Source organism: Podarcis filfolensis, assembly GCF_964270895.1.
Source record: "Podarcis filfolensis genome assembly, chromosome: 10".
NCBI lineage: Eukaryota > Metazoa > Chordata > Lepidosauria > Squamata > Lacertidae > Podarcis > Podarcis filfolensis.
This window is the reverse complement of record NC_139612.1, coordinates 40,436,485-40,463,641: the sequence shown is the minus strand read 5'-3', so window position 1 is coordinate 40,463,641 and position 27,157 is coordinate 40,436,485. Positions and strand designations below refer to the sequence as shown.

Genomic DNA, 27,157 nt, shown 5'->3' with positions numbered 1-27,157 from the left:
CAGCAGAGAGCAGACTGGAGTCCTTGAGGCTATTACATTTGTCCCTTTGTGATGAAAAGTGGAGTGCTGGCATGCAGTCTCTTCCACTTTCAAACTAGTAATGTGCATAGCATGTATGAAAGACACCCACCAGCTCTGACTTTGATGGTGAATAATGACATTCTCGTGCTCACTGACTTCTTTCTGGTGCACATGCAGAACCCAGCTCAAGTGCTGCCATTTTATGTATTGATTTTTGATATTTTTCGCCTTGCCAGATGGTTCTGCAGAACCTTCAGCATGGCTTATAACAAGCATGGTAAACCTTTCACCATTGCTTTTGCCTAGCTGGAGTGTGTCCTTGAACTATGATAATTCCTCTTGCTCAGGTGGATTGAGAGAGGTGTGTGTGTGTGTGAGAGAGAGAGAGAGACAGAGACAGAGAGAGAGACAGAGAGAGGCTTAAATGCAGCCTGCTCTGCAAGGGCAACAGATATATTTGCCCGCTATTGTCAATGCGGCCCCCTGAAGACTTTCTGTAAGGGGGGGGGAGAATAACTCTTAAGCTAAAAAAATGATCCACATCCCTGACTTGCAATCTATGAATAAAAACAATAAAGTACAGTGGTACCTTGGTTTGCATATGTTTTGGTTTGCATACATTTTGGATTACAGCCCATTTTTTTTAGATTAAGAACAAATTTTTTTGGAGGCCCCATTGGCGAAACAGGTTACAACCTGTTTTGGTTTACAAACGTACCTCCGGAACGGATTATGGTTGTAAACCAAGGTACCACTGTAATGGATGAAGGCAGTAGAGCCATATTGGCTATCGGGAAGCAGCATAAAATGTCAACTGCTGCTTAAATAACATTTTTTTTGGAAGGGTCCATGGGTCAGGTTCAATCATGCACCCTGCCCCCAATGAAAAAACATCTGAAGCATCTTCCTAAAACTGAAAACAGCTTGTTTGCCAAACTTATCAGGAGATGAAGTTCTATAGTGAACTTAGTAGGGCAAGGTTGGAGTATGGATGTGGGAGTGCGTGGAGTCCAGAATAAATGCCAATGTGTACATAGCTTTGGATTCGTCTTTTCCCGTTTCCTCATTGCTTTGCTGTGATAGGGGTGTGTCACCCGTGTTGTGTGTGATTTGATATTTGGCTTAAATACACATGCTTGTTTGCAGAGTGAGGGAACTTTTGGGTGGGTGTGTAGCTTTTTGGCCTTTTCTGATTGGGACAGTGGAATTCAGTCAGGTGGCATGTACTGCAGATTGCACACCTATGCGGTGCTCACACCGACCCTCTACAGTGGAGGGACAAGCCCAGGCAGAGGACAAGCATGCCAAGGTACACGGTGCATGTCCGAGGGGAATGGCTTGCTGTGCCATGCCGAAGTGGCGCAAGCACAGTGCGGTGGCTGGGGAAAGAAGCCGTGAGGCGTTACATGAAAAACAAGCCTGACAATGGAGGCTTTGGTTCTGTGGAGGAAGTACAATTCTACGTTCGCCGTTGCAAAGGCCTTGGATTGCTGGATCAGGACGATACTTTGGAAGATGCCCTCGAGGACAATGAATTTGTGGAAGTTGGTAAGTAAGCGGAAGACCAGACACCACAAGTTGCAATGTTTGCACATATTAAGGAGAAGTTCCTAAAGGGAAATGCTTGGCAGGAAACAATGAAAATGTTTTGATATTGTGATGGGAAGTCTCTCCAAATACCATCAATGTCTAGGGGGGGGCTAGCATGCATTTTAAGTGTGCAGTATTTCAGCCAGTTATTTTCACAAGGTTTGCTTAGAAAGCTGTTTCCATTTCCCATGCTGGTAGGCTGAAAGAAAACTCCACATGTATCCAGATACAGTGGTACCTCAGGTTAAGTACTTAATTTGTTCCAGAGGTCCGTACTTAACCTGAAACTGTTCTTAACCTGAAGCACCACTTTAGCTAATGGGGCCTCCTGCTGCTGCCATGCCGCTGGAACATGATTTCTGTTCTCATCCTCTGGTACTTAACCCGAGGTAATATTTCTGGGTTAGCGGAGTCTGTAACCTGAAGCGTATGTAACCTGAGGTACCACTGTATACATTGGACTTAAACTGGGGTGTCTTCTGCATCTCATAAATTGTAACATCCCAGACTTTGACTACAGCAAATAGAGGAAGAAAAGAAGCAATTGCTTCCATTTTGTGCTGTGTTATTCCTCCTCGTTTCCAACTCACTGCCATACGTAAATTAGTTGATAGGGTCTTTGAAGCAGTAGCTTGTGGGTCTTTTGGCTTCTGCTGTAAAGCTCCAGGCGCCCCCACTGATATGGATCATATAGTAGATTGATCACATCCAGGCCTCATTGATATGTTGCTTACATACTGGAGTTGCTGGTTGGAAATCAGAAGTGCAAAGAGATTCAGGAAGCTGCCTCACACCAAGTCGGACACTTGGCTCATCTTGTCTAGACTGACCAGCAGCTACTCTTTGAAGTGTCAGGCAGTTCCCAGTCCTACTTTGAGATGCCAGGGATTAAACCTGAGACCTTTTGGCATGTAAAACAGATGGTTTCCCAGAGTACCACTGAGCCACAGCTTCTCATGTGAGAAAATGGAATAAGGGCGTTTAGGAGTGATTCCAAATGCTTAGCAAAATACACTTCTGATTACAGGGATAGCCTGTGAAAGCATAACTACACTGGCCACAGAATAAACAAAATGTCATTGATGGTTGTTTCTCTTTCCTTTCAGTGATACAAGGAGATGTAATGTCCCCAGACTTCATTCCATCACAGCCTGAGGGTGTTCATTTGTATCCTTATTAAAAACGTGGTGGTGGTCTATTGTTTTTCTGAGGCCTCATAAATCAAGGGTGCTTAGTTTTTGCATGTTGTCTCTCCTATACCCGCAAATGTGGACTGAAATCTAAATGATCTTGTATTACATTATATATTTTCCGATGCTGTGCTTCAGATATAGTAAATATCGAGAACCAGAACAGGTATGGAGCAAGAGTAACTTATGAAGAACTGGTGTTTGAATTATGTCTTTCCTTGTCCTTAATTCTCCTCCCTATGTGTTAAGTTCTAAGTCTGCTATATATACTACGCTAAATGCTATGTGCCTGTGCTCCTATTTAACACGGTGGGATTTGCTTCTTAGAAAACATTAACAGGCTTGTGCTGCACAATAAATAGTAACGAAATAGAACTTTTAAAAAAAATCAATTCTGTAATGCAACATACAACATAGTCACAGATTTTTGAAGTGCTGAAAAAAATTAACTGCAATAGTTCTTTTAAACACTTATATGAAAATGTGATGTTCCCATTGTAGCAACACTGACTGTACAGAGACATAAATACTGTGTCCGCATAGCACAACTGGTTATTTACGCTTATCCATGTCGTATTCTCTTATTCTAATGCTGTTCTTTTATATAGTATATTTATTTAGATGGGAACCATTTGACAACACAGGATTTAGTCAATTTAGGAAAGGGGCTGTATAAGATTAAGGTGAGTACTGGAAAAATTATAACTCTAAAGTACCCAGGGGTGGAATTTAGATGATTTTAGACCCTGGACCTTTGACCCACTTCCTGTTTTAGCCAGCCCTGTTGTATCTGGGGGGCCCTTCTGCATGTTTTCCTGAGTGGGGCCCTAGACCTCTGCCCAAATGTCCTACATTGACAGCAACCCCTATAGATACTTTATTTGCACTTTAGCTTGAAATAAAAATATATATAAAGGCAATTTTATTTCTAGTTAACCCCTGAAGCTGAAACTAAAGTCAGAGAATCAAGAGATGTTATTGAAAGTATTCTAAAGGAACAGAGAGGTAACCATTAATTACTTTATTTTTTTAAATTGGGTGTGAGCAGTTGGGAATGCTGCAGTATATGTAAAAGTGATTGCATATATTCAAATACATTTTTTTAATTTAAAATATGCAAGTAAAACATTTGTTTTATCATTCTTCTTTTAGTTGTCTATGGAATTACTACAGGTTTTGGGAAGTTTGCACGAACTGTTATTCCAAACAGCAAGCTATGGTATGCCTCTTTTTTAAATTTACAAAAGAAACCTATAGAAAATGCAGCCAAACAGATTCTAACATGTTTTATTTAATGAGGTTACTTTCCATTGGGTAAAGGTTCTGTCTAAAATTTTATTTGTTCAGTTTTTGCAAGAACTTTAAAATTTTGCCTGCAGTTGGAACTAATTGTATTGTGTTCTTTCTTTCTCTCTCTCTCTCTGAGGGAACTTCAAGTGAATTTGGTTCGGTCACATTCTGCAGGTAAGGAAGAGCAGATCTTCCAGATGCTTTCCTACGATTTATTATAGGCTATACTGAGGTGGTTGTTTATCCTCGCAGGTGTTGGGAAGCCTTTGATTCCAGAGAGATCTCGTATGCTCTTAGCTCTAAGGATCAATGTCTTAGCAAAAGGATACAGTGGAATATCACTGGAAACTCTTCATCAAGTCATTGAAGCATTTAACGGTAATGTAATCTCTGCTATGCCACATTTTTGCAGGGTTCAGCTTTCAGTGCAATAGGCATAATTTTGAAAGGGGATGAAGCTCCCATCAAAAAACCAATTTTGTCTCTTTGTGCCAAAAAAATGCAGCAACTTTCCCATTTGCACCTAGAACTGTGCAAAGAGAGGCGGTGACATCCTGCGCCTTGCAGTTTAACCTGCACCTGCAGCTTCTAAAGAAAGATTGATTTCAGATTATACTTTCCAAGAGAGGCAAGGCCTATGCAATGTGTTGTGGATTGTCTCCTTGAAAGGGGCAGTGCCATTTGGAATATTGGTGGTCAATAGAATGTTGTAGCTATGAAAGGCAACGGGCAAGTTTGGTTTGCATAAGGCACTCCTTCTAGTCACTGACAGTAAAACTCACTGCTAAAATTCAAGGGGCAGGGTGAATTATGGTATGTGTATTTCTGTAATCAAGGTCTCCCTCACTCTCCTGTTCTTATAGCATCCTGCCTGCCCTACATTCCTGAGCAAGGGACTGTTGGAGCCAGTGGAGACTTAGCCCCTCTTTCCCATCTTGCTCTGGGACTCATAGGAGAAGGGAAGATGTGGTCTCCAAAGAGTGGATGGGCTGATGCAAAATATGTAAGAGACAATGCTCTGCTGGTTCCTTTTGGTTTGCTGAAGCATTCGTGAGAATGGTGAAAGGTGAAGAGGGGTGTTTCGTTCTGATGCTTTGCAGATTAATGATTTGTAATAAATTTAGGCTTCTTACAATGCAATCCTATAAGTAAATGTAGGGTCTCAGTCCTAGATTTTAATGGAGAAGAGTTATTGACCAATTATAACCGATGTGCAACAGGGAGACATATGAGGGCTTTGTGTCACAAACTGAATGTTCAGAATTTATTTTTAATGTGTGCTTGAGTGGCATGCGACCATCCACACACTGTCCACTGCCCCACCCCCTGCCCCCCACAAAGTCTTAGAGCTTTCATAGATTGTCCACTTTTTCTTTGATGGAATGTTTCTAAGCTGCATTTTCTGCCTTCTCCCTTCAACCACTACTCCCCACTTTCAACTTGCTTTCTTCCATTCTGGGCATGTGCAATGGCATTTCTGTACCTGTGTACCTTTTAATCCCCCCTCCCCCCAAAGGAAGAGTGCAAGAGCAAAAATTTGATTGGGATTGCATCCAGTCTTTTAGTATTCTAATGTTACTGATCGGTATGTATGGAGAACTGCAAGTTGAAGAACTGGAACAGACAGCAGTAGAAATCATCTATCCAGAATTGCTGGCTTTGTAGCACGATGGGAGTGGCAAGGTGCCCTTCTGTTGTTCAGGGACAGTGACTGAGTGCTGCTCGTGATTTTCTGGTAGCACGAGCAAATGATCCTGCACAATGACTACCATGGTTTTAATATAGATGTCATAACCCATAGACAAAGCAAAGGATTTGTGTATTCTTAGCATGCAAATGCTGGAACTTTTCTGAAGCCAAAATGTTCTGCCAGCAAAGGGTCTGTTAACTTCAAATGGTTTCAAGTGATGAACATAAATGAATTCTGACAGCAACTGTGGTAATGTTTCCTTATAAGTATGTCCCACTGATTTAACTGGGACTCACTGCCAAGTGAGCATGCACAGAATTGCAGCTCAGAAGGAAACACGGGGTCATGTTTTTAATTAATTTTTATGCTGGTAAGGCGATATAGGGAGAGGCTTCCTAAAATGAATATGTTGTTTCCGGCGCAAACTAGAGGAACTGCTTGAGCCTGAAAGGGCATGTTAAAAGAATGCAGAAGTGGGATTCCATGTATGGAACTGAAACTACTACTAATTTAAACCATTTGTTTTTTAAAACTATGGGTGTCGAAACATCCTTGAAACCACTTCTTCAATTCTGCTTGGGCATCTTCCTTCTCAGTAGAGTAGTTAAAAATATTTATGGGGTAACAAAAGATAAGCCCAATAAGTTTGTTACTGATACTGTTTTACAGGTGCTAGAAGCTCATGGACTGAAACCAATTACACTGAAGCCCAAAGAGGTAATAAAATGCATAGAATCTCAGCAATGGTCCAGTAGGCGGAGGCATGTACTATGTAGCTAGACAATGTCATACGTACCCTCCAATATTCTGCTGATTAAAATCGGGGTGCACATTTTTTAGTGCCAAAAGCACATGCGAGCTGGCTGGGGTTTCCCCGCCCCAGCCCCCTGTCTCCGTTACCAGCAGCATCTCCTTCAGCGAGCCCCGAAGTGGCTCCTCCCCCTCCCCATTGCTATCCCTGTCTTTGTCTTCTCCTCCATCAGTGTTGGTGACCTGGCCTGCACCACCAGCAGCTCCCTCTCCCCCCCTCCCATGGGCTCCAGCTCAGCCGCCTCCTTTCGTGTGAAAGATGTGAATCTTTCAGTATCAAACTCTCGTGGGAGCCAGCTGACTCTCAAGACAGAGTAGAACCAAAAACGGCACATTACGGGATCTAATCAGAAGCTGGGGTGGCTTCTATAATTCTGGGATGTCCCAGTCAAATCGAGATGCCTTGACAGGTATCGCGATGGCAAAGGGAGCATTTCTAATTTGCACTGTTCTCTAGAAGGCACTTTTACAGTGAAGCGGCTTTAAGTCGGGAGAATCTTTTTCACTCTAGTGGCCACAATTGTGGGCGGAGCCAGAGCAATGGATGTCAAGTTCATAAACTCAAATGTCCCTATTTTCCAGGGACTGTCCCAGAATTACAAAAGCAATCCCAGCTTCTCATTTGATCCCGGAATGTCCCTATTTCCCCCCAGCCGTTGCCTGTGAGGGGAGAGGGGGGAAATGCACGTGTCTTTATACAGAGAGAGTCTCTGAAAATTAATGCTTTCTGTTTCTTTGAAGGGCCTGGCTCTTATAAACGGGACGCAAATGATTACTTCTCTAGGATGTGAAGCAGTTGAAAGGGCCAGTGCAATTGCTAGACAAGCTGACATAGTGGCTGCCCTCACACTAGAAGTTTTGAAGGGCACAACAAGAGCCTTTGATACTGGTTGGTATTGCATTTTCTAAGGCTGCTAGGTCACTTTTACAGAACATACTAAAATCTGGGGCTTTGGGTATTTGCTTTGTCGCATCTCCCACATTTCTGTGACGATGTGATTCTGATCTTCACGGTGCCAGCAGAATTGTGACCATAGGAACTACCAACATCATTGCTTTTAGTGTCTGCTATGCCTTATGGAAAAAGGTTTAAGTGATCTATACTGCTTTAAAGCCCAGTCATATATACTAAGCTCCAACACCTCAGTCTCCAGTGTGGATTCTTAAGTAGCCAAAATGGTGCCATCCACATATAAACGCCAGGTACCAGTAGGCTTAGGAGAACCACAAAGTTTGCAGAACCACCCAAAACAATGTAAGCAAGAGAGACTGAACATGCTCAGTGTCACTGAATGTTAGCTGATATGGGCTGAGAGGCAATAGAATGGAATATACTGGAAAGGGCATGGCTGGCTAGAATCCTGGCCAGAATCACTCCACACTGTAGCATTTGTTGCAGATGCTACTTGCACTATATATCTTGCAGATCATATCTCTTCAAAGGAGCAGGGAAATGCTGCATATGTATTAAATGGCTACATTTTAGGGTTTTATTGTTTGAATTTAAAAATTTGCTGTATATTTCACGTAACTATAATCCCAGGCTTAATACACCTGTCCAAATGTTGCTTGCAAAACTGTCCTTAATTTGAAGAGAGGGGATAAGTGTTATGCTGTAACTCTTTATCTTTATTTTAAAACAGATATTCATGCACTGCGACCACATCGAGGGCAGATAGAGGTGGCTTTTCGATTCAGGTCACTTTTAGATTCTGATCACCATCCCTCTGAAATAGCAGGTGAATGGCCATTTTGGGTGATACATACTTGGCATGTTTGCTTAAAAAAGAAGCTGGAACTATCTGATAATTTCAACTTGGTTTATTTTTAAAATGCTGTATCTAGCCCTCAAAAGTATGTAAGAAAAAATTATTAAGGACTTCCGGAGGTGGTGCCATCGGTAATGGCGGATTCCCTCCAGCTGTGAGGGAATAGCTCCACGGGAACTGGGTCTAGCCGCGACGGCGACGCGGGGACCCCTTAGAAAAAAAAATTTAAAAAAAATTATTAAGCCCTGGATATAATTTGCTAAAGGCCAAGAATCCAAAGGAATGTCTCTTCTTCAGCTGGGTAATTGTTTCAGCCCCTTCCACATAGTTTTCAGCACTGGTCCAGTCACCAGAAAGACCTTCCTTGAACTTTGCTCCCCCATTTCTTGCTAAAATGTCCCAAATATTAAAAAAATGAAATTGTTCATTAAATATATCCAGCTGTCAGACTTCATCCTGACAATATTCAAATCTCATTTCATTTTCTTTTTTAAATCTTCTTGTAAAACGTTTAAAACAGAATACACAATAAGCTACAAAAGTGGAAGCAGATCGTAATGTTTCGCATAAATCCAAACATGTGATACTCCAGGGCAAATCTCATATTTTGACTTGGCGCTAGAGAGGTTTAGTATTAAAATAGTAACCTTGCTATGTTTTCTTCTTAAAATAAGTTTTCATTTTCTTGTGTTGCAGAATCTCATCGATTTTGTGATAGAGTACAAGATGCATACACACTGCGTTGCTGCCCTCAGGTAAAGCTGAATGTAAACTTGGTTCTGACACGTGTAGCCAGGAACTCAATTATCACTTCAACATGTAAAGAAAATGGTTCAAATCTGTCAGTGAGCTGAATTCTATTCTTGTTAACAAAAGTTAGAACCGTGGAAGGGCAAAGCTTGGAGGTCCCAGGAGCAGGATATGTGGCCTTGTAATTTACGAAGATGCAGGATATGTGGCTAATATCTGAAATTTCTTTTAGGTTCATGGCGTTGCGAATGACACGATAGCATTTGTCAAGGACATAATCACCACAGAACTCAACAGTGCAACAGACAATCCTGTATCTTTTTTGCATAATTCTGCTGCCTGAGTCAAGTGTATGTTTCACACTATTCCACATAGATCTGTGGCTTTCGTTGTTTCTGTAGGAGCTGTCAGACAAAAGTGATCCTGCATACTTGTGCATTTAGGTTGTAAGTTTTAAAGCGTATTGTTCTTATCTTACCTGAGGCCTATCATCTTTAAAGCCCTAACCTAAACAGCTTAGGACAAACAAAATAAAAAAATTCCTTCCAGTAGCACCTTAGAGACCAACGAAGTTTGTTATTGGTATGAGCTTTTGTGTGCATGCACACTTCTTCAGATACATGGGCTACCTACCTGTAGCTTAGGACAAGGATGCCTTAAGGACCATCTCTTCCCATATGAGCCTATTTGCTCATTAACTTATTAGTATTGGAGTGTGATTGGTAGGAATGTGGGAGAGTGTGCGGCCATACCTAGCCTTTGGAACTCCCTGCCTCAAGAGGCTTATATCAACTCCCTCTCTGGTCTTCCACTGTCCTATATGAACACCTTGTAGTCTGGTGGTCCAGATAAAAAATAAAGTATTTTTTTGACCCTCTGGAAATATGTATATTCTTTATCATACATGTGCCTTTTTTGTAATGGAAAAGTAGAATAGAAATAATTCTAACAAATTCAATAATACTATTCTTCCACATAGATTGATGCCCAAATTATTAGACCTGGGACTTCCACCATGTTTGTGCAGGTGGATATTAGACTTTCTATCAAACCGTTCCCAAAGGGTCAGGTTGGGTTCCCACGTCTCTGCGGATCTCATCACGAATACGGGGACGCCGCAGGGGTGCGTGTTGAGCCCGCTTTTATACACGCTCTATACAGCTGACTGTGCCCCCAAATACCCCAGTAATAAGATCATTAAGTTTGCAGATGATACAACGGTTGGTTTAATTACGGCTGGAGAGGGGGAGACGGCCTATAGGAAGGAAGTTGAGCAGTTGGGGGAGTGGTGCAGGAAAAACAACTTACTGCTTAACTTAAAGAAAACAAAAGAGATCATTGTGAACTTTAGGAAATGTAAATTGAATATTCAGCCACCTATTATTGAGGGGAAGTGCGTGGAACAGGTCTCAGTGTTTCGATTTCTGGGAATGGAGTTGAGAGACGACCTAACCTGGGGAGAGAACAGCAAAGACCTGGTGAAGAGAGCACAGCAGAGGTTATATTTTCTGAGAATCCTCCGGAAAAACAATCTCACAAAGGACCTGTTGATGGCATTCTACCATTGCACTGTGGAGAGCGTACTAACTTATGGTCTGTGCGTGTGGTTTGGGAGCTGCACGGCCAGGGGAAAAACAATGCTATCCAGGGTTGTAAAGACTGCAGAGAGAATTATTGGGTGCACTCTTCCCACCTTAGATCAAATCTATGCTGCCAGGTGCCATAAGAAAGCGGCAGAGATAGCACATGATAGTACGCACCCCGGAAATGATCTCTTTCAGCTTCTGCCTTCTGGAAGAAGGTATAGGGTTATAAAGGCCAGGACTAGCCGCCTGAAAAACAGTTTCTACGCTAATGCAATTCTGGTTCTAAACGCAGCATAAGGGGTCTCTGTAGTATAGTGTTTTTTAAAATGGGGTTTTAGAGTTTTTAGGGGGTTTTGAATGTTTTATGTAGTTTTGTAGCAGTTTTATGTAGCTTTTATGTAGTTTTATGTAGTTTTATGTAGTTTTATGTAGTTTTCTGGTAGTTTTCTGTAGTTTTAATGTAGTTTTATGTAGTTTTCAATTTCATTGTTCCGCAAGGGACAATGACAATAAAGATATCGTATCGTATCAATAAATGAATAACTTGGGCTTTGCTATGGCCAACCTCACTATTGCTGAAGCCTTAATGTGTTCCTCAAGATGGTTTTTGCTGAGAGGAAGGAGACAATTTCTGGAGGAAATTTCCATGGTGAATACCCTGCCAAGGTAGTTAACAACACCCCCCTTCTCCCCCCCTTTTTACAATTTAGGGCTTTAAAAACCATCACTAAAAACCAATATATATCTTTCAGGCTCTGGACTATCTTGCAATTGGGGTCCATGAACTTGCTGCGATTAGCGAAAGGAGGATCGAACGGCTCTGCAACCCATCCCTCAGTGAGTTGCCGCCATTTTTAGTCACAGAAGGAGGTCTGAACTCTGGATTCATGATTGCACACTGCACAGCAGCATCCTTGGGTGAGTACAAAATGGCTGAAGGGGCTGCCAGAGGGATTGAATATACGAACCTCTCAATATCCCAGAGTTAATCTGCTGCTCTGACCAGTCTTCTTGCATTTCCCTCTCAGGTATTTGAGTCTTGGGCTATGTACGCATGACCATTACACTTGGGGTGTGTCTCCTAATTCCTAGATCCAGCACGGATTCAATTGCTGGAATAGCCAGGTCATTTCTAGAATGTCAAGGCATTTAAATAAATCACATGCAACCAGTACGTTACAAGAAACTACAGGATAGCTCTAGATATTCCCTAATGTCCTGAGTATGCAGATTCAAAATTTAGTGGAGGGAGCGCACTGGAGCCAGAGTTAACAGTAATGTGTACATGGCCCATCTCTGGTTTAAATCTCTTCTCTGCCCATTTATTCTCTTAATTCACAGTCTTGGCCTTTCTCCCACTGGCAGCACAAGGATACCTTGCAGGGCTGCTGTAAGCATTACTGTGATAAACATTGCTGAGATAATGTATAGGAAGCTTTGAACAGGTAAAAAGAACCCTGTTAGGTCTGACCCAGAAGCTCATTTGATCCAGGCAGATGCTTATGAGAAGCACAAATACAGGGCTTGTGTTTGTGTTCCTCCCCTGTTGTCTTTCTCCTTGGCAGTGTGAGCACTTTTGGAGTGTCCTCTATATTGGGGGGAAATAAGGTTTATGGGTACTTTATATTGATATTACACTGCTGATCTGCACAGAGTACTGTTACAAAAGCGTTTTTGGGTTCCTCATTTCCCTTGCTGATGGCTGCTCAAAGTGGGGCATTGTTTACATCAAGCGTAGTCAACCCTTTTATACCTACCGCCCACTAATGCATCTTTCTTGATGGTAAAATTTCCTTACCACCCACCAGTGCTCGATGGAAGGAGGATTCAGCTTGTGCCGTAGAACCCCCTACCGCCCACCTAGAATCCTGAAACGCCCACTAGTGGGCGGTAGGGACCAGGTTGACAACCATTGCTTTACATGGTGGTTTGCCTCAGAGGCTACCATTTATTCAAACTGGACTTTTGCAGTTTCTGAGAACAAAGCCTTGTGCCACCCGTCTTCTGTGGATACTCTTTCGACCAGTGCCGCTACAGAAGACCACGTGTCCATGGGAGGATGGGCTGCAAGAAAAGCACTCAAAGTCATTGAGCACGTTGAACAAGGTAAAGTCATAGGCACAACTGGATATTAACAGTGGTCACATCTATGCCACACACTGAAAGCATAGAGCTTCCCTCAAAGAATCCTGGGAACTGCGGTTTGTTAAGGGTGCTGGGAATTGTAGCTCTGTGGCAGATAAACTACAGTTCCCAGGATTGTTTAGGAGAACCCATGTGCTTTAAATATGTTTTAAATGTATAGTGTGGATGTGACCAGTGTTTCATACCACCTTAAGCACACTGACTTGGATGTAAGCTTCATGGAAATCAATGGGAATTGCTTGCATTTTAAAAATACATTTGACTGGATTTCACACACACACACACACACACACACACAAATATATATATATATTGCAATTTATATATAAAAAAACGCCTGTAGAAATGAGATGAAGATGATAATAAGTAGGAACAAATATAAATTATAAAGAACAAATAATTTCAGAAAATGTTACAGAGGAACTGCTGTGGATTGTCAATAACAAGACATAATACTAAGAATTGCCTGCGTTCTTTCATGCCAAAGTGTTTAGGGTCAGAATAGCAAGAGACTTAATGCAGACCCCAAAACTATTTAAGAGATCAGGAAAGGCCCTGCAGTACAACAGAGTGGAGCAGCCTCCCTCGGTTGGCTTCTTGAGGGGAAGATAGATGAACGCAGGAATTGGTGTCAGTGCTGCTACATGTATTTTTAAACTAAGTGTGGGGCTCTAGTGGATTTGGGCTTCATTCAGGCAACAGAATTTCTTAGACTGACACTGTAAGAAGAGATCCTGGTTCATTGTGCTTCATTGCATAGATCAGTGGTTTTCAACCAGTGTGTTGTGGCACCCTAGGGTGCCGTGGGCAACACGGGCCTCTGTCCCTCTTTCCTTCCCTCCCTTCCTTTGATGCTCTCTTGTGTCTCTGCCTCCCAAAGGCTTGCACAGCTGTTTGTTGCAGCAGCCCTGGCTACAAGCTCCGCAGGTGAATGGTGCCTCTGGGGCCGGCCAGGTTGCCAGGAGCTGAGGCGGCCTCAAAGTGAGCAAGCAGGCAGGCAGGCGAGGGAGCCCAGCCCAGCCAGTCCACCAGCCCTTGCTGTTGGGAATGGACAGACGAGTCCTAGGTCCCTGTGGCAGTAAGGCAAACTAATCTGACTTCTGAATTTAGGAAATCCAAGGCACAGGGAGAAGTTAATTCTTCTGCCTTTGATGCAGAACCTCACCTCCACCTTGGCATCACAATTCCTCTTTCCAAGGCTTCAAGTCCTGACTCAGTAAAACTGTTCTAGAATCTTTGCATGCTTTTCATGTCATGCTTTTGTGTTGTGTGTGTGTATAATTGTTCACATGTGCATATATATCTGCACAGAGTGCCACAATATTAACACACTCCATAGGAAAGTAGATTTAAGTTTCTTTAGTCTTTTACTTGCATCTAAATTCATAGAACCATTTCAAATATAAGATTCTGCATTTCATATATCCAGTCAATGTGCCCATTTGATTGTGAGCACTAGTCCCAAGATCTCATCCTCATCTGTTTACATCGAACGTTTTAAAAATGACCAGAATTTGCCATGGTTTTTTATGTTACTTTTGTTTACTAGTATTGGCTGTAGAACTCCTTGCGGCATGCCAGGGCATTGAGTTTCTACGCCCCCTGAGAACTACGACCCCATTGGAAAAAGTCTATGACCTTGTGCGCTCTGTTGTCAGGTATGTCAAACAAACACTTGCCCAGAGACGGTAACTTCTGAGAACATTGGCCAAACATTAACCACTTACCACCACTACTAGCAGATTTAGAAGTTGTTCAATTTGTCTCCTTTCAGGCCTTGGATGAAAGATCGCTTCATGGCCCCAGACATTGAGGCAGCTCACAGACTGCTTGTGGATCAGAAGGCAAGTGTTGATATTGGCAGCTAATGGAGTCTGATGAGGAGACTCCATGATTTTTAAAAGTTCCTCTGTGTGTTTAGCTACTAGCTGCATAATATGTGCCCTCATGCTTATGATTTATTCCGACATTCTATGAGGAAGGAAAACAATCTTGTACCAAGAAGACTTAATTTGCTATCTAGGAAAACAGGTTGGAGGAAACCATATCTTTGACACTTGTTCAGCACCACAAGTCTACCACCAAACATTTGAGTGATTGGGGTTAGAGAAGTAAATCTTATCATAAGTGAAAGACGGATTGTAGCTGGGCAAGCGAACCATGTTTATTTATTCCAAATATTTCTTTCCCACTATTCAAAGCAGCTCACAATCAAAGAAACTGAAAGCATGCAATAAATACACAATACAATAAATAATTAGAAGAACAATAAAGCCAAATATTCAGACCAGAGCCAGGTCAGATTAAAACAGCATCTAAAAAGCCTGGAAGAATAATTCACCTGGCAACAAAAATAACAAAGCTTGAATTCACGTGATTGGGGGAGAATCTTCCAAAAACAGGGCAGGGTGGGAGGCAGAGGTGATTAAAAAGGACCAATCAAAGGTCACCACCAATCTCACTGATGATGGCAAAGGGACTCAAAGAAGGACCTCTTAGGAAGTTTAACATCTGGGCAGGTTCATGTGGGAGCAAAGGGCCCTAAGACACAAAGGGCTTTAGAGGTCAAAGCCAACACTTCAAATTGTGCTTCTTAGTGGACTAGAAGCCTGCGCAGTTGTGTTACAAATGGCAAGTCATATTCTATTTGTCTGGCCATAGACCACATGGAATCCACAGCTGAATTAACATGCATGTCTGCAGGAGGCTTGAGCTTCTGACAGGAAGTTCATAATAAAGAAATAAGAATCTTGTTTTTGATCATTCTGTGTTGAGTGTGTTTTATTGTTCAAAAATAACATGTTGCACGTGCTCCATCTGGCTAGTATACATATTACAAAGCCATCCCTCAGCAAATCTGAGTCCCTGACAGTCTTCTAGGGCCAAGTACAGCCTCTGGATATATTTTTCCTCAAGTATTAGTTCCAGCATGTGAGAAGGGGGTGGGTGGAATTGATAGCAGCCTCCTGTGCTGTGTTTGGCATTTGTTTGCTAAAGTGGGCCCACCATAAAATGCAGCTCCCTCTTCCCCTCCCTCCCTCCCTTATAGAGCCGGTCTTGTGTTGTTTCCTTGTAGAGAGTGATGGAATGGAGTATGAAGGCAATGTACACTGGACACACATCAGTCCTCTTCAGAAACCACCATCTGGGCATGCCCACAGGGCCTACTTTGTCCAGATGTTTGCACTGTATATTTCTACTGGAAGTAGTTTTTTTGCTAACTTGCACCAATGGTTTTTAAGTATATGATTAGGATCATGTATGAGAAATGTTGTCTGCCAATATTTTGGTCCAAAATCTAAGTCTTTGCCTTTTGCTTCTGACACTATTTTCTTTCTCTCTTCCTACCTGTAGGTTTGGGAAGTAGCTGAACCATACATTGAAAAATACAGAAGAGAGCACCTTCCTGAGTCCAGGCCAATCTCCCCGACTGCCTTTTCATTAGCAGCAAGTGAAAACGCCTCACGCTGTCGCCACCAACATCATCATAGCGACTCAGAAGAATTTGATTAAGAGTAAATGCTATCAGAAACGAACCTCAGTACTTCAGTTGATAGCAAAATCCTGTGTTTTCAATAACTCCTGTATTCTGTACTTTATGCCAAAGGCCAAAAAATAAAGATTCCAAAGCCGAAAATATTTGTGGGCATTGAGAAAGTGCCATATCAGTTTGAATGATTTCACAATGGCTGAACTTTGTACAAAAACAAGGTGAATGTTGAATTTATCTGTAGCAAATGGGTGGGTGCGACAAAACCTGTGCAGATGTGACTCATTTTGTGAGTTAAGATAACCACACTAACATCAAGCTATAATTTAGCCAACTAAAATTAGCTAGCTTTTTTTTTAATTTATAAGAACAATAAATCTAATGTTGCAATCATTACAGAGACTCCTCCTTATTGCATTTATATCTCACCTTTTTCTCCAAGGGGCACAAGGTAAGTTAGGCTGGGAGTCAGTGACTGGCCCACGGTCACCCAGTGAACTTCATGGCCAAGTAAGGATTTAAACCCTGGCCTTCCAGATCCTAGTCAGACACTGATGACTATACCATGCCAGCTTTGGTCTCTTACCAAAAAAAATTAAAAAGCCAATGTGCTGATTCCTGGGCCATATAAATCTTGCTTTGTGAAGTCATCTCTATAAGCGACATATCATGTTGTGGAGAGGAGGTTGCTACTCAAAGGAAACACACATTCATAAACCACCTTAGGTAGATGGAAGTAGCTGGGTAGTTATTCAAGCCCAACCCACTGTGTAAATGTTATCTGTGAACTCCCTGCAGTCATCGGGGCCTGCTTGTGGGCTTCCCAAAGGCACCCGCCTGACCACTGTGAGAACAGGACGCTGGACTAGATGTAGCAGAACTCTTCTCATGTTCTTAACTCTGGTTGTGAAAAATTATGAGGTGTATGTAGGCACACTGCAATGCAGAGCTTTGATTTCTTTATACAAGAGGAACTTCATTAATGGAAAAAAACCCCGAGTTAATTGTTTGCATACATGTAGGTTTATTTTCCAGCGGACCATGAAACTACCAAGCAGATGAACATGGCCTAGTGTTCCTCATGCGAATACAAACGAAGAACTAAAATAAAAACCAGTGAAATTCTGAGCTTTGTAAGGAAGTATGATCTTATAGATGTGAGTCCCTGCCGATTATCATCCTGTTTTTGCCTCAGAGAGTCTGGCAACTGCTGTATTTCTTCCTTCTGGAATTCCTCAGTAGCCCAGAACACTGTCGTTTTTATAAACAACTTTTCCTTTAACAATTACGTATTCAATCAGTTCTTGATGGCCGCCAAACTGGTAAATCAGGTGTTCCCATCTAAAGATTTTTAAAAGGTTACAATCATATTTTAGAAAAACAACAACAATCTCTCGTGTGCATAGGACTAAAATATAAAGCATGATAGATAAGCTGCATGTTCAAAGTAAATAAACAATGCAGACAGAATAGAGTCGAACCAGCCTCCTTGCCCATTTAGCCCTAGGTGCACAATAGGAATTTTTGTTGTTTCATATAGCAGAGCTATATGCTATTATCAATTAAACTTGATAACTTAAAACTGACACACAGTAGTATCTTTTATAGCAGGGGTAGGAAACTGGATCTAGCCAGTGGGATGGATCCCTAATTCCTCACTCCCCATAGGCAAACTTTGACAGGTGGGTGGGACTGCTCACTTAGACAATCACCAGGCAGCATAATGACATCAGGTGACTGACACATGCAGAAGTTCAAAGGAGCTCAATCACTGTAACTGTTGACTGGCAGTTACAGGGAGCCCCTTTGAAGTCAGTTTGGGTTCCAACTACTTCCTCCAAACAAAGCAATTTTACCTCTGCAGTGGAAGAAATGCTCCATTTGGAGGAAGCAGTTTGAATCAAAACGGTTTCTTCTAAATTGAGATAGTAAGTCCCTCAGCTGCACTGCAGAGTTCTTCACAAGGGTTACATGGCAGTGATCATCAGCACTAACAGGGAGCCAAGCTTGCAGAAAGAATAATTGGGAGCTCACATTAAGCTCCTGGTGGTTCTTTTGTAACTGCCCCATATGTAACCTCACCTTTGACATCAGGAATGTGGCAGGAGGACTGTTTTAAAGCATATAGTTTTAACATAACATGTTGAGTGATTAATAGAAAGCAGGAGCCAATTGCTATCAATTCATATGCCTGTTTTGTAAAGACATTGTGAATGATTGTAGTCATTTATTTATATGTTGCCTTTTGGGGGCACAGCCTACTCAAGGTGGCTCATGGTATATAAAAAAGCACAATAAACACAAATAAATCTAAAATTGGCAAGCGTATCAACATTAAAATATACTTGAAAATATAGATCAGTTTAAATAAATAACAAAAACTGATGGTATGTTTAGTTCACAACAATATATGATATGAAATTTGGGCTCTGGCATGGTGCCAGAAAATTGTTACCTGAACAATTCAATGTTTATTTTTAAAGAACAATTTTCAACTGACATGGCTGTAAGGCAGACTGAAAAAAATTCTGAACTGGGGGTTTAAAAGCATATAAAAGTATGACTTTTTAAAAAGGATTAAGGTTTCCCTTTATGTCTGGTCAATATGTTCTGTATTGGGAGAAGACTCAAATACTGCACTTGGATTGAGTAATTATTGCTCATCATCATGCATTTAATTTATTCCGAATGTTAGATTCTCATTCCAACTTATGCAGAGCATTAGGCCTTTAAGAGCTATTTGCATCCTCACCTTGGTGAGTTGATGATAATGAGGTCTCCTTGCTTGCCAGTTTCTATGGAGCCATGCATGTGCGATTTCCCAAGAGCATAAGCTGCATTGATGGTGGCAGCAGCTAAAGCCTCTTTCATGGACATCTTCATGTTTACACAGGCCAGGTGCATAACCATGAGCTAGTAAGAGAGAGGTAGTTAAGCTTGAAGTTATACATAGGTGCACAGAAACCAACAGTCTGTCAGCTACTGCCATGCCATCTGAAAGCCTGAGTTCACTGTGACAGGTAAAATCAATTTAACTGTAACACTCTTCAGCTGTTCTAACTGCAGGTGGGGCTGTGGAGACAAACTCACTAGCACCCTGTTGTCTTCTGTGATCTGGAGATCAAACTTCATGGACTTTTGAGAATCCCAATTCCCCAAGGTTTTAAAAATGAGTGGGGGGACTCCACAAGCACAGAAGGCCTCTGCTGCAGACAGCTGCTCTCTACAAGTTGACAACTGAATGGAAAGGTGATGCGTATGTCTATGTGGAATAAGTATGCTTGTTTCTGCTGTCCGTAGCTCATGCCTGAATAAGGCTCATGTCTGCAAGAAAGACAGGGCTTATCTGTGCTGAAAGCCAATATCCTGCTTTGATAACCCATCAGCTCCAAGCAGAAGCTGCTTTTCAATGGCCAGAGTTCATGTGTGAATTCAATAGTGTGTGTATTTAAATTCACGTGGTCTACTCAGCTGTCCTGCTAGTGCAGAAAATTAAATAGGATTCCCAAGGAATCAAGGCAATAGTCAATACTCCAAGCCTGACGCTCAAACTGACAGAAGAAAATTAACATTAATTTTGCGTCTGCTCTAAAGAAACATCTTACCATGGAACAGCAATAAGCATTTGGGTTAAAATCACTGCCAAGAGCGACAATCACTCCTTCTTTTAACATTTTTCTAGCTTGAGGCTGCTTTAATCTGCAAAGTAAAAAAAAAACAATGGTTACTACCATTTGAATTGCAATGTAAAATGCAGCAAACCACTTCAGCAATATTATATGATTCTATCAGAATCCAGGAGAGGGAGATATGAAGAGAGAGAGATGAGACTCTAGCTTTCTCCATTGGCTCTGTTAAGAGACCAGCTCCATTAGGCTCCTCCCTAAATTGTCATTCATAAGCAGCTATTCCATCAGGAGGGAGAGAGATTGAACTGCAAAGCATCTCCATTGGCTCTCCTAAAAGACCAGCAACGTTTTGCAGCCTTGGAGGATCGCTCTTAACAGCAGTTGTTCAGTGGATGCATTCTTTAAAAAGATAATACATATTTTCCCAAAGGCATAGCAAATGACAGTAAAATACAGCCTAGCAATACATATTAGAATTATGATTACCTCAGTATATAGGCAGTGGTTGGTAACAGGACAGCTGCACACTTCGCCTGGGCCATTGCAGCAATACCTTCATCGCTGATTTCTTCTAGATGACTGACAGCCTGAGCCCCTAGCTCAGCTCCAAGCTAAACAGATGCCAAGGCAAGGTTTGAATTAAAAGTCAGTCACATAAGAACCTCCAATATCCGTAAGGCTGCACACACAATAACCTGTTTATATAGCACAAAAATGCAGTTCTCCTCAACCCAGAATCATTTATGCTCAGCTTCAACTTGCTGCTTTCAATCTAGGTTGAAGTGGGGCTTAATGCAGCAGTGTAACCAGAGCCCTGCTATTCACACCAGTCAGAATGGAAAGGAGGGTTGGGGGAAAATCTATTTGCTACACCAGCCTGTGCAGCAAACAAGCTTGGATCATGCCCAGTACCATCATGTGACAGCAGCAGGCCTGGCTCAGGATCCAACAGATCCTGTGCTGGCTCAGCACAGCCCCTTCACTGCCCTGAAACACCCCATTACTGCCAGTAGCAGCTTCTACCTGCCTTGGCAGGAGCATTGAGGCATTTATAAATGCTACAGCTCCCTTCCCAGTGGGAACAGGCAAGACTGGGAAGAGGGACAACTATGACACTTCAAATCCCCTCCAGCATCGGGTTTGTTCATCCTGTCTTGACAGAGTGGCTGGGGCAACCCAGTAAGGTGGACCAGGTACAAATAGCAAAATTAATAATAATAATAATAATAATAATAATAATAATAATAATAATGAAAAACACTATAGAAATATTAGAAGTTATAAATACATTGTAATCACCACAGGTGAAACAAATGTACCCTATGAAAGATATTAAAGACACAAACATTAACTATTAAAATGTGTATGTGTATCTAGCAATGTTATCACTAATGAGTTCATCAGATGCTCCTCTTTTTATTTTACATCACAAGGAAAAGATAAGCAAAGTCAATGTTTGAATGGATGTAAAAAGCAAAGGTCAGAAAGTCCATCTCGCTAACTCCATCAACCTCACATTTTCTTTTAACTTTACTGCAGAAACAAAGAACTGTGCTGTGGTGCTTCCAATACGCTAAGCCCAAATCAGAATTCGTGTAAGATTTTTCCTTCAGTGAAGAGGACCACCTTGGCTGTGAGTGCTGGAAGACCTGTTCCCTGCCTTGCAGGTCTTTTTCCACCTGGTCTGGGTGGGCAGGGCCCTGACTGACTCCAGCTACAAAAGGCGAGGCTGCCAAACAGATTATTGGGGTGGGGTGTTGTTGGTTTTGGGGGGTTGTTGCTGTTGGGTGAGGTTTTTTTGTATCTTTATTTTAAATTTTGGTGTGATTTGTGTAGTAATTATTCAATTTGGTTGTGTGTGTTTTTAATGTTTTACTTATTGTTTATTACTATTTTGGTTATGTTGTGGGATGTATTTTTCATGTTATAAGCTGCCTAGGGCATAGTCTGAGCTGTGGAAAGGTGACATACAAATAAAATTATGTAATATATCAAAATAAGTACCTCAGCGCTTTTCATTGGATGAAGTTCATCCCCATGGAAGTTGATCTGTAACCCTAAATCTTTCCCAGTCTGAAGAATTATTCGGGTTGAAGGCAGATCAAAGACTCCCTTCTCACAGAAAACATCTATATTGTCAATATGAATTTCACCATTAAGCTCCAGTTGCTTCAGTTTAGGAAGGTGGATGCTAACAATGTCATCTGTGGCTTCAGTGGCACTTTTCCCCCTATTCAACAGACAATGCAACAAAAACCAGAAGATTAAGTTTTCATGTGGCCTGCAAAAGTTTTGGGGTGGTCTCACTGTTTCACAACCAGTGCATATCCCATATAAAAATCCTTTAAAATTTTAAATCACAAATGTTCTCATTTGATTTTCGCCCTGCTTTTGTTGTGCTGTAGCCCCTCTGGATAGCAATAACGTGGGAAACCACTGAAGCACAAACTAAAGCAGAATAAACCCACGACTAATGCACTATTATTATGCTAAGAATATGATGCAGGATACACCCACATAAAACACCAGCCTGGAGGGGGAGCAGACTCTGGCCCTTTGTGGATAACTTAGTTATTTAAAGGGCCATCCCTCTGGCCAGAAATTTGGGGCTACTTTCTGGTGGACTCCCTACATGGCTGGGCTTGTGAGCTACCCTGGGAGGCATTTGGTTCCTCACATTCAGCAGAAGCTGCCCCTGAGGGTCCAGGCTTTGACTCCACAGGCCCTGATGCTATGGAAGGTTTTTCTACAGGTTCCTGCCTGCCAGATTCTATGTCAGAGATTTATTCCCCCCTTAACCAATATCTTTTTCTTTTAAGTTCAAGATTCCCTTTCTATGTTCCGGCTGATTTTGAAAGAGGTTAGGGTAACACTGCAAACGCAAGTGGTGCCTTAAACTTCCTCTCGCTGTGTTCTCCTCCGTCACATCTGAATTAAATAATAATAATTCTTCTCCCTCAGATGCTTTACAGGAAATGTCAGGCACATCTCAGGCTTTCCACCCTCTCTCAGTCTTCATTATGCTTGAATACTCTCTTAGGGCACTTCCACACATCACTCTAATAGCAGATGGCAAACAGAAACACTGCAAGAATTAGGTATGTTCTGTTTTGCAGAAGAACTGTTCAATGCGTGACCCAATTAATCTTCAATTGTGTTCTAGCACAGCGCTTAAAATGACAAGACAGAATAGGTACATTACTTAGGGACAGAATGAGCTCCGCAGTAAGTAGAGGAAATGCCTATGTCCAACTCCCGCCGAGCCCGTTCAATCACTCTCAGCATCTTAATTTCCGTTTCCAGGTTTAACCCGTATCCACTTTTGCATTCAACCAAAGTGGAGCCAGCTCTGAGCATGCGTAGCAGCCGGTGTCTGAAGCTGCTGAAGAGCTCATCTTCTGAGGCATTCCGAGTGTGCTCCACAGTGAAATGTATCCCTCCTCCTGCTTGATGAATATCCATATAGGAAGCTCCTGCCAACTTTAAAACAAAGTTATCTGTTAAACGTGCGTTAATGGGCAAACTATACCCCTCATGCAATGAAATCCCAGAAGTCAAATGGCTCTCCAAAAGTGCCCTGGTAGGTAGTGGCAGAACAGTTGCTTTGAATGCAGAAGTGGAGAAACAATGAGGGTCACATTAGACACTACCGAGCTAAATGAGCCAATGGTCTGGTTCTCCATAAGGCAGATTCCTTCCTGTGTTCTTATTAGAGATCGATTTGCATCTGAGAAGGGGTTTGTGCCTTTTACAGAAGAAGAGACTTAATAATAATAATAATAATAATAATAATAATAATAATAATAAATTATCTATACGCCACCCAGCTGGAGTTTCCCCAGCCACTCTGGGTGGCTCCCAATTGAGTGTTAAAAACAATACAGCATTAAATATTAAAAACTTCCCTAAACAGGGCTTCCTTCAAATAGGATAGCTGCTTATTTCCTTGACATCTGATGGGATGACGTTCCACAGGGTGGGCGCCACTACCGAGAAGGCCCTCTGTCTGGTTCCCTGTAACCTCACTTCTCGCAATGAGGGAACCGCCAGAAGGCCCTCGGCCCTGGATCTCAGTGTCTGGCTGAACGATGGGGGTGGAGACGCTCCTACAGGTATACAGGACTGAGGCCGTTTAGGACTTTAAAGGTCAGCACCAACACTTTATGGAAACTTTAATCTACAGTAAAGAAAGGTAGACGCAGGTAAAAGAAATCCTTGCAGTTACAGTATGTAAGTTTACCTTCATCGCAAACTCATGGACTCTGTCACCAGCCCATACAGGATGTGTGTGTGCATCTACCAGACCTGGTTTTTTAAAAAAACAAAAACAAACACAGCAAACTGCATAATCTCAGACATATCCACTAGGAAACAAAATCAGGAAACATTAGCAGCTAATAATTTTATCTATGTGCCCTCGGAGAAACATTATCAAAAAGCATGATCCTTCAGTATATAAAATGCTATTATGAGCCAGTGTGGTGTAGTGGTTAGAGCACTGGACTAGGTCCTGGGAGACCAGGGTTCAAATTCCCAGTCAGACATAAAGCTCACTGGGTCGTTCACCATCCCTCTGGCTAACATACATCACAGGGTTGTTGTGATGATGAAAAGAAGAAGGCGAGAACCATGTATGCCACTTTCTGCTTTGCTGGCTGCTTCATCGTATTGGGCTGGCTACCGAGAGAAACCCAGACCTAGACAAGATGAAACCTGAAATCAGATTCAGCAGGACTCTTCACATACTCTTTCTCTCGAGATTTCCTGGGATTTTGACTGGAATGCTCCCAGATGGGAGCTTAGTTTTTTATTTTATGTCATTGACCCTGTGCCTTCAAAAGCTGCCTGAAATACAAACATTGAGCAACAGACATTTTCTCCACCCCTCACTTCCAAAAGGGAAAACGAAAAAAGAAAAAAAAGCATCAGATGCTTAATTTCTGCAAGCCGTACTGCTGTTGACATGCACCAAAGCAGGATCAGGGTCTGCTAAACTGTACCTTTCCTGCAATAAACTCAGCAAAGCGTACGAAGCCCCTTCCCCTTTATCTTCACATCAACCCTGTGAGGTAGGTTAGGCTGGGAGAGACTGCGAGGCAGCAACTGAACGTCATCCTGAAAGATTTGTGGCTGTAATTGCAAAAAGCGCCCCAAAAATTAATTGTTTGAGGGAAGGGAGATGTTCCCCCAAAAATCTCAATAACTTTGACCCCCCCAGCTCACTTTTCACTTTGGGGAATATGGCACCCCTATGTTAGGCACTAACTTGCACAGACTTTTTTAATAAGATATGGTGACTGACAACCTTATTTCTAAACTGAGCTTTGCTTAAACTTCAATGGCTAGTTGTACTGATTCAGCATATTATGTGGGGCTGTCCCATTGTCCATGATAGATCAAACAGCACTTTGGAAAGCAGTAGGGTCATAGACTTAAGTCTCTCAAAATCCAGGCTAATGGCTATGTGCACACCATATGTTTAAAGCACACCCCTCCCACAAAGAATCATGGGAAGTGTAGTTTACTACACACAGAGCTATAGTACACAGTCAATACTTATTTTCTTCAGAAGCTGCCCAGCTCCTTGTCCCCACTTGTGTGCTAAGGTAGCTCAGAGGGGGAGCCATCACATTTTATTCCAAAGGAAAATAATTCAGAGGATGTTAGACTAACTGAAGCTGACAATCTCTGCCTATCTTTCTGCCTATCTATCTTTTTGCATCTTTCTGCTTGGTGTTTTGAACTCTGAAATATTAGACAACTACCTGGTAAGATGCATTTTCCTGAACAATCAATGACTTTTTCAAAAGATGCTCCTGAAAATTGCTTGCGAATGGCTCTTGAGTCACCTGCAGCCTTTATACAACCGTCTCTGAAAATAAACCGACCAAAATGCTTACCATTACTTTCAAAGCAGGTGAGACAGAATTACTTTTTATACCCCAATCTAAAACTTCTTTTCTGAAGGAAATGTGCTTAAAACTTAAACCAATGTCTTCTTTAGTAAGTTACTTAGCTAGCATCATTGTTAGATTCTTCAGTGTAGACAGGAAATTATAATTCATTAACTGTCACATTGTTACTGGCCCAAAGTAACTAACTACTTAGTTCAGGGGTCAGCAACCTTTTTCAACCATGTGGTGGGCCGGACTATATTTTTTTTTGGGGGGGGGAATGAACGAATTCCTATGCCCCACAAATAACCCAGAGATGCATAAATAAAAGCACACATTTGACTCATGTAAAAACACCAGGCAGGACCCACAAATAACCCAGAGATGCATTTAAAATAAATGGACACATTCTACTCATGTAAAAACATGCTGATTCCTGGACTGTCTGTGGGCCGGATTGAGAAGGTGATTGGGCCGCCTCCAGCCACCGGGCCTTAGGTTGCCTACCCCTGACTTAGTTCATCGGCTATAAAAAAGTTAATCGTTTTTTTGTATTTCAAAAGCCTAAGTTTTGGTCAGCTGGTGACTGTCAGGAGACAGAAAATAATTTTATTTTTTCTGTAAAAACTTCATTTATTTTCCTGTCGTTAGAGAAGGTCAGTACAAAAACAAACTAACAGAATCCTTCCCATTGGAGAGAGATTCTGCTGGAGAGACTCCCCCCACCCCAGCAAGCAACACCGCCCCCCCTCCCGGGATATTCACTTACTTGCCAATCACCACGCTGCCGTTTTCCAGCACGGCCAGATGTTGCATGCCAGCTTCCAGGAGGTATTTCTCACCTTTGGCGCAGACAAGCACCAGCTGTTGGGCGCCTTCAAGCAGGAGCTTATACTCACCAGCCATGTTGCTCTTTCCAGACAGATACAAAAGAGCTTGGGAAGTCCGGGACTGGCCCAGACAACGTCAACAGGGCAGAGAGAACGCTCACGAGTTTTCCAGGGCAAGGTCTTTCTCTTTGCTCCTGGAATCGTCATCATTTCTCTTAGTTGGCAGTTTTCACCCACAACAAGCAAACACACACGGGGGGTGGGGGTGGGGGTGGGCTTGGACTGTACAGAATTCAAAATGAGGTGCTGCAGTCCTGAGGTGGTTAAACGGAATGGACCCCTAACTATTTCAATTGCAGGTAGGGGAATCTCATTTATAATGCTCCCCAATAGTCCAAATGATGCTTTGGGCTACAACTCCCATCAACTGCAGCCAGAATGGCAAATGACCAAGGATGATGCAAATATCAAAA

The 27,157-nt window shown here is 42.1% G+C and overlaps 2 protein-coding genes across 3 annotated transcripts; one reads left to right on the top strand and one right to left on the bottom strand.

Annotated features, from left to right (window-relative positions):
• Positions 1-1,175: 1,175 nt before the first annotated feature.
• On the top strand, positions 1,176-16,480 carry HAL (histidine ammonia-lyase). The gene is made up of 20 exons (XM_083573439.1): positions 1,176-1,569; positions 2,718-2,778; positions 2,940-2,967; positions 3,410-3,484; positions 3,734-3,806; positions 3,954-4,020; positions 4,228-4,265; positions 4,344-4,469; positions 4,955-5,094; positions 6,451-6,498; positions 7,333-7,480; positions 8,235-8,330; positions 9,057-9,115; positions 9,343-9,423; positions 11,297-11,362; positions 11,449-11,614; positions 12,668-12,802; positions 14,391-14,499; positions 14,616-14,685; positions 16,196-16,480. The coding sequence occupies exons 1-20, from the start codon at positions 1,323-1,325 to the stop codon at positions 16,352-16,354; spliced, it is 1,992 nt and encodes a 663-aa protein (XP_083429565.1). The 5' UTR covers positions 1,176-1,322; the 3' UTR covers positions 16,355-16,480.
• An 855-nt stretch (positions 16,481-17,335) lies between these two features.
• AMDHD1 (amidohydrolase domain containing 1) lies at positions 17,336-26,886 on the bottom strand. 2 transcript variants are annotated; one of them, XM_083573475.1, is made up of 9 exons: positions 26,624-26,872; positions 25,726-25,832; positions 24,201-24,265; positions 23,163-23,440; positions 21,965-22,190; positions 20,447-20,571; positions 19,937-20,030; positions 19,084-19,244; positions 17,336-17,672 (listed from the first exon to the last, which is right to left on the bottom strand). In XM_083573475.1, exons 1-9 carry the CDS (start codon positions 26,758-26,760, stop codon positions 17,567-17,569), a joined length of 1,299 nt encoding a protein of 432 aa, XP_083429601.1. In that variant the 5' UTR covers positions 26,761-26,872; the 3' UTR covers positions 17,336-17,566. The 2 variants fall into 2 exon arrangements, with proteins under 2 accessions (XP_083429601.1, XP_083429602.1); XM_083573476.1 differs by lacking the exon at positions 19,084-19,244 and having other exon boundaries at positions 26,624-26,886.
• Positions 26,887-27,157: the final 271 nt, after the last annotated feature.

Excerpts from the sequence above, each read along its gene's own strand:
- HAL (XM_083573439.1), top strand. The coding sequence starts at position 1,323 with ATGCCAAGGTACACGGTGCATGTCCGAGGGGAATGGCTTGCTGTGCCA. Across the intron at positions 3,807-3,953 it reads TATTCTAAAGGAACAGAGAG|TTGTCTATGGAATTACTACA; the intron begins GTAACCATTAAT and ends TTCTTCTTTTAG. Across the intron at positions 12,803-14,390 it reads CATTGAGCACGTTGAACAAG|TATTGGCTGTAGAACTCCTT; the intron begins GTAAAGTCATAG and ends TTTGTTTACTAG.
- AMDHD1 (XM_083573475.1), bottom strand. The coding sequence starts at position 26,760 with ATGGCTGGTGAGTATAAGCTCCTGCTTGAAGGCGCCCAACAGCTGGTG. Across the intron at positions 24,266-25,725 it reads AGGAAAATGCATCTTACCAG|GTCTGGTAGATGCACACACA; the intron begins GTAGTTGTCTAA and ends TTAAAAAACCAG. Across the intron at positions 22,191-23,162 it reads GGAGCTCATTCTGTCCCTAA|GGGGAAAAGTGCCACTGAAG; the intron begins GTAATGTACCTA and ends TCTGTTGAATAG.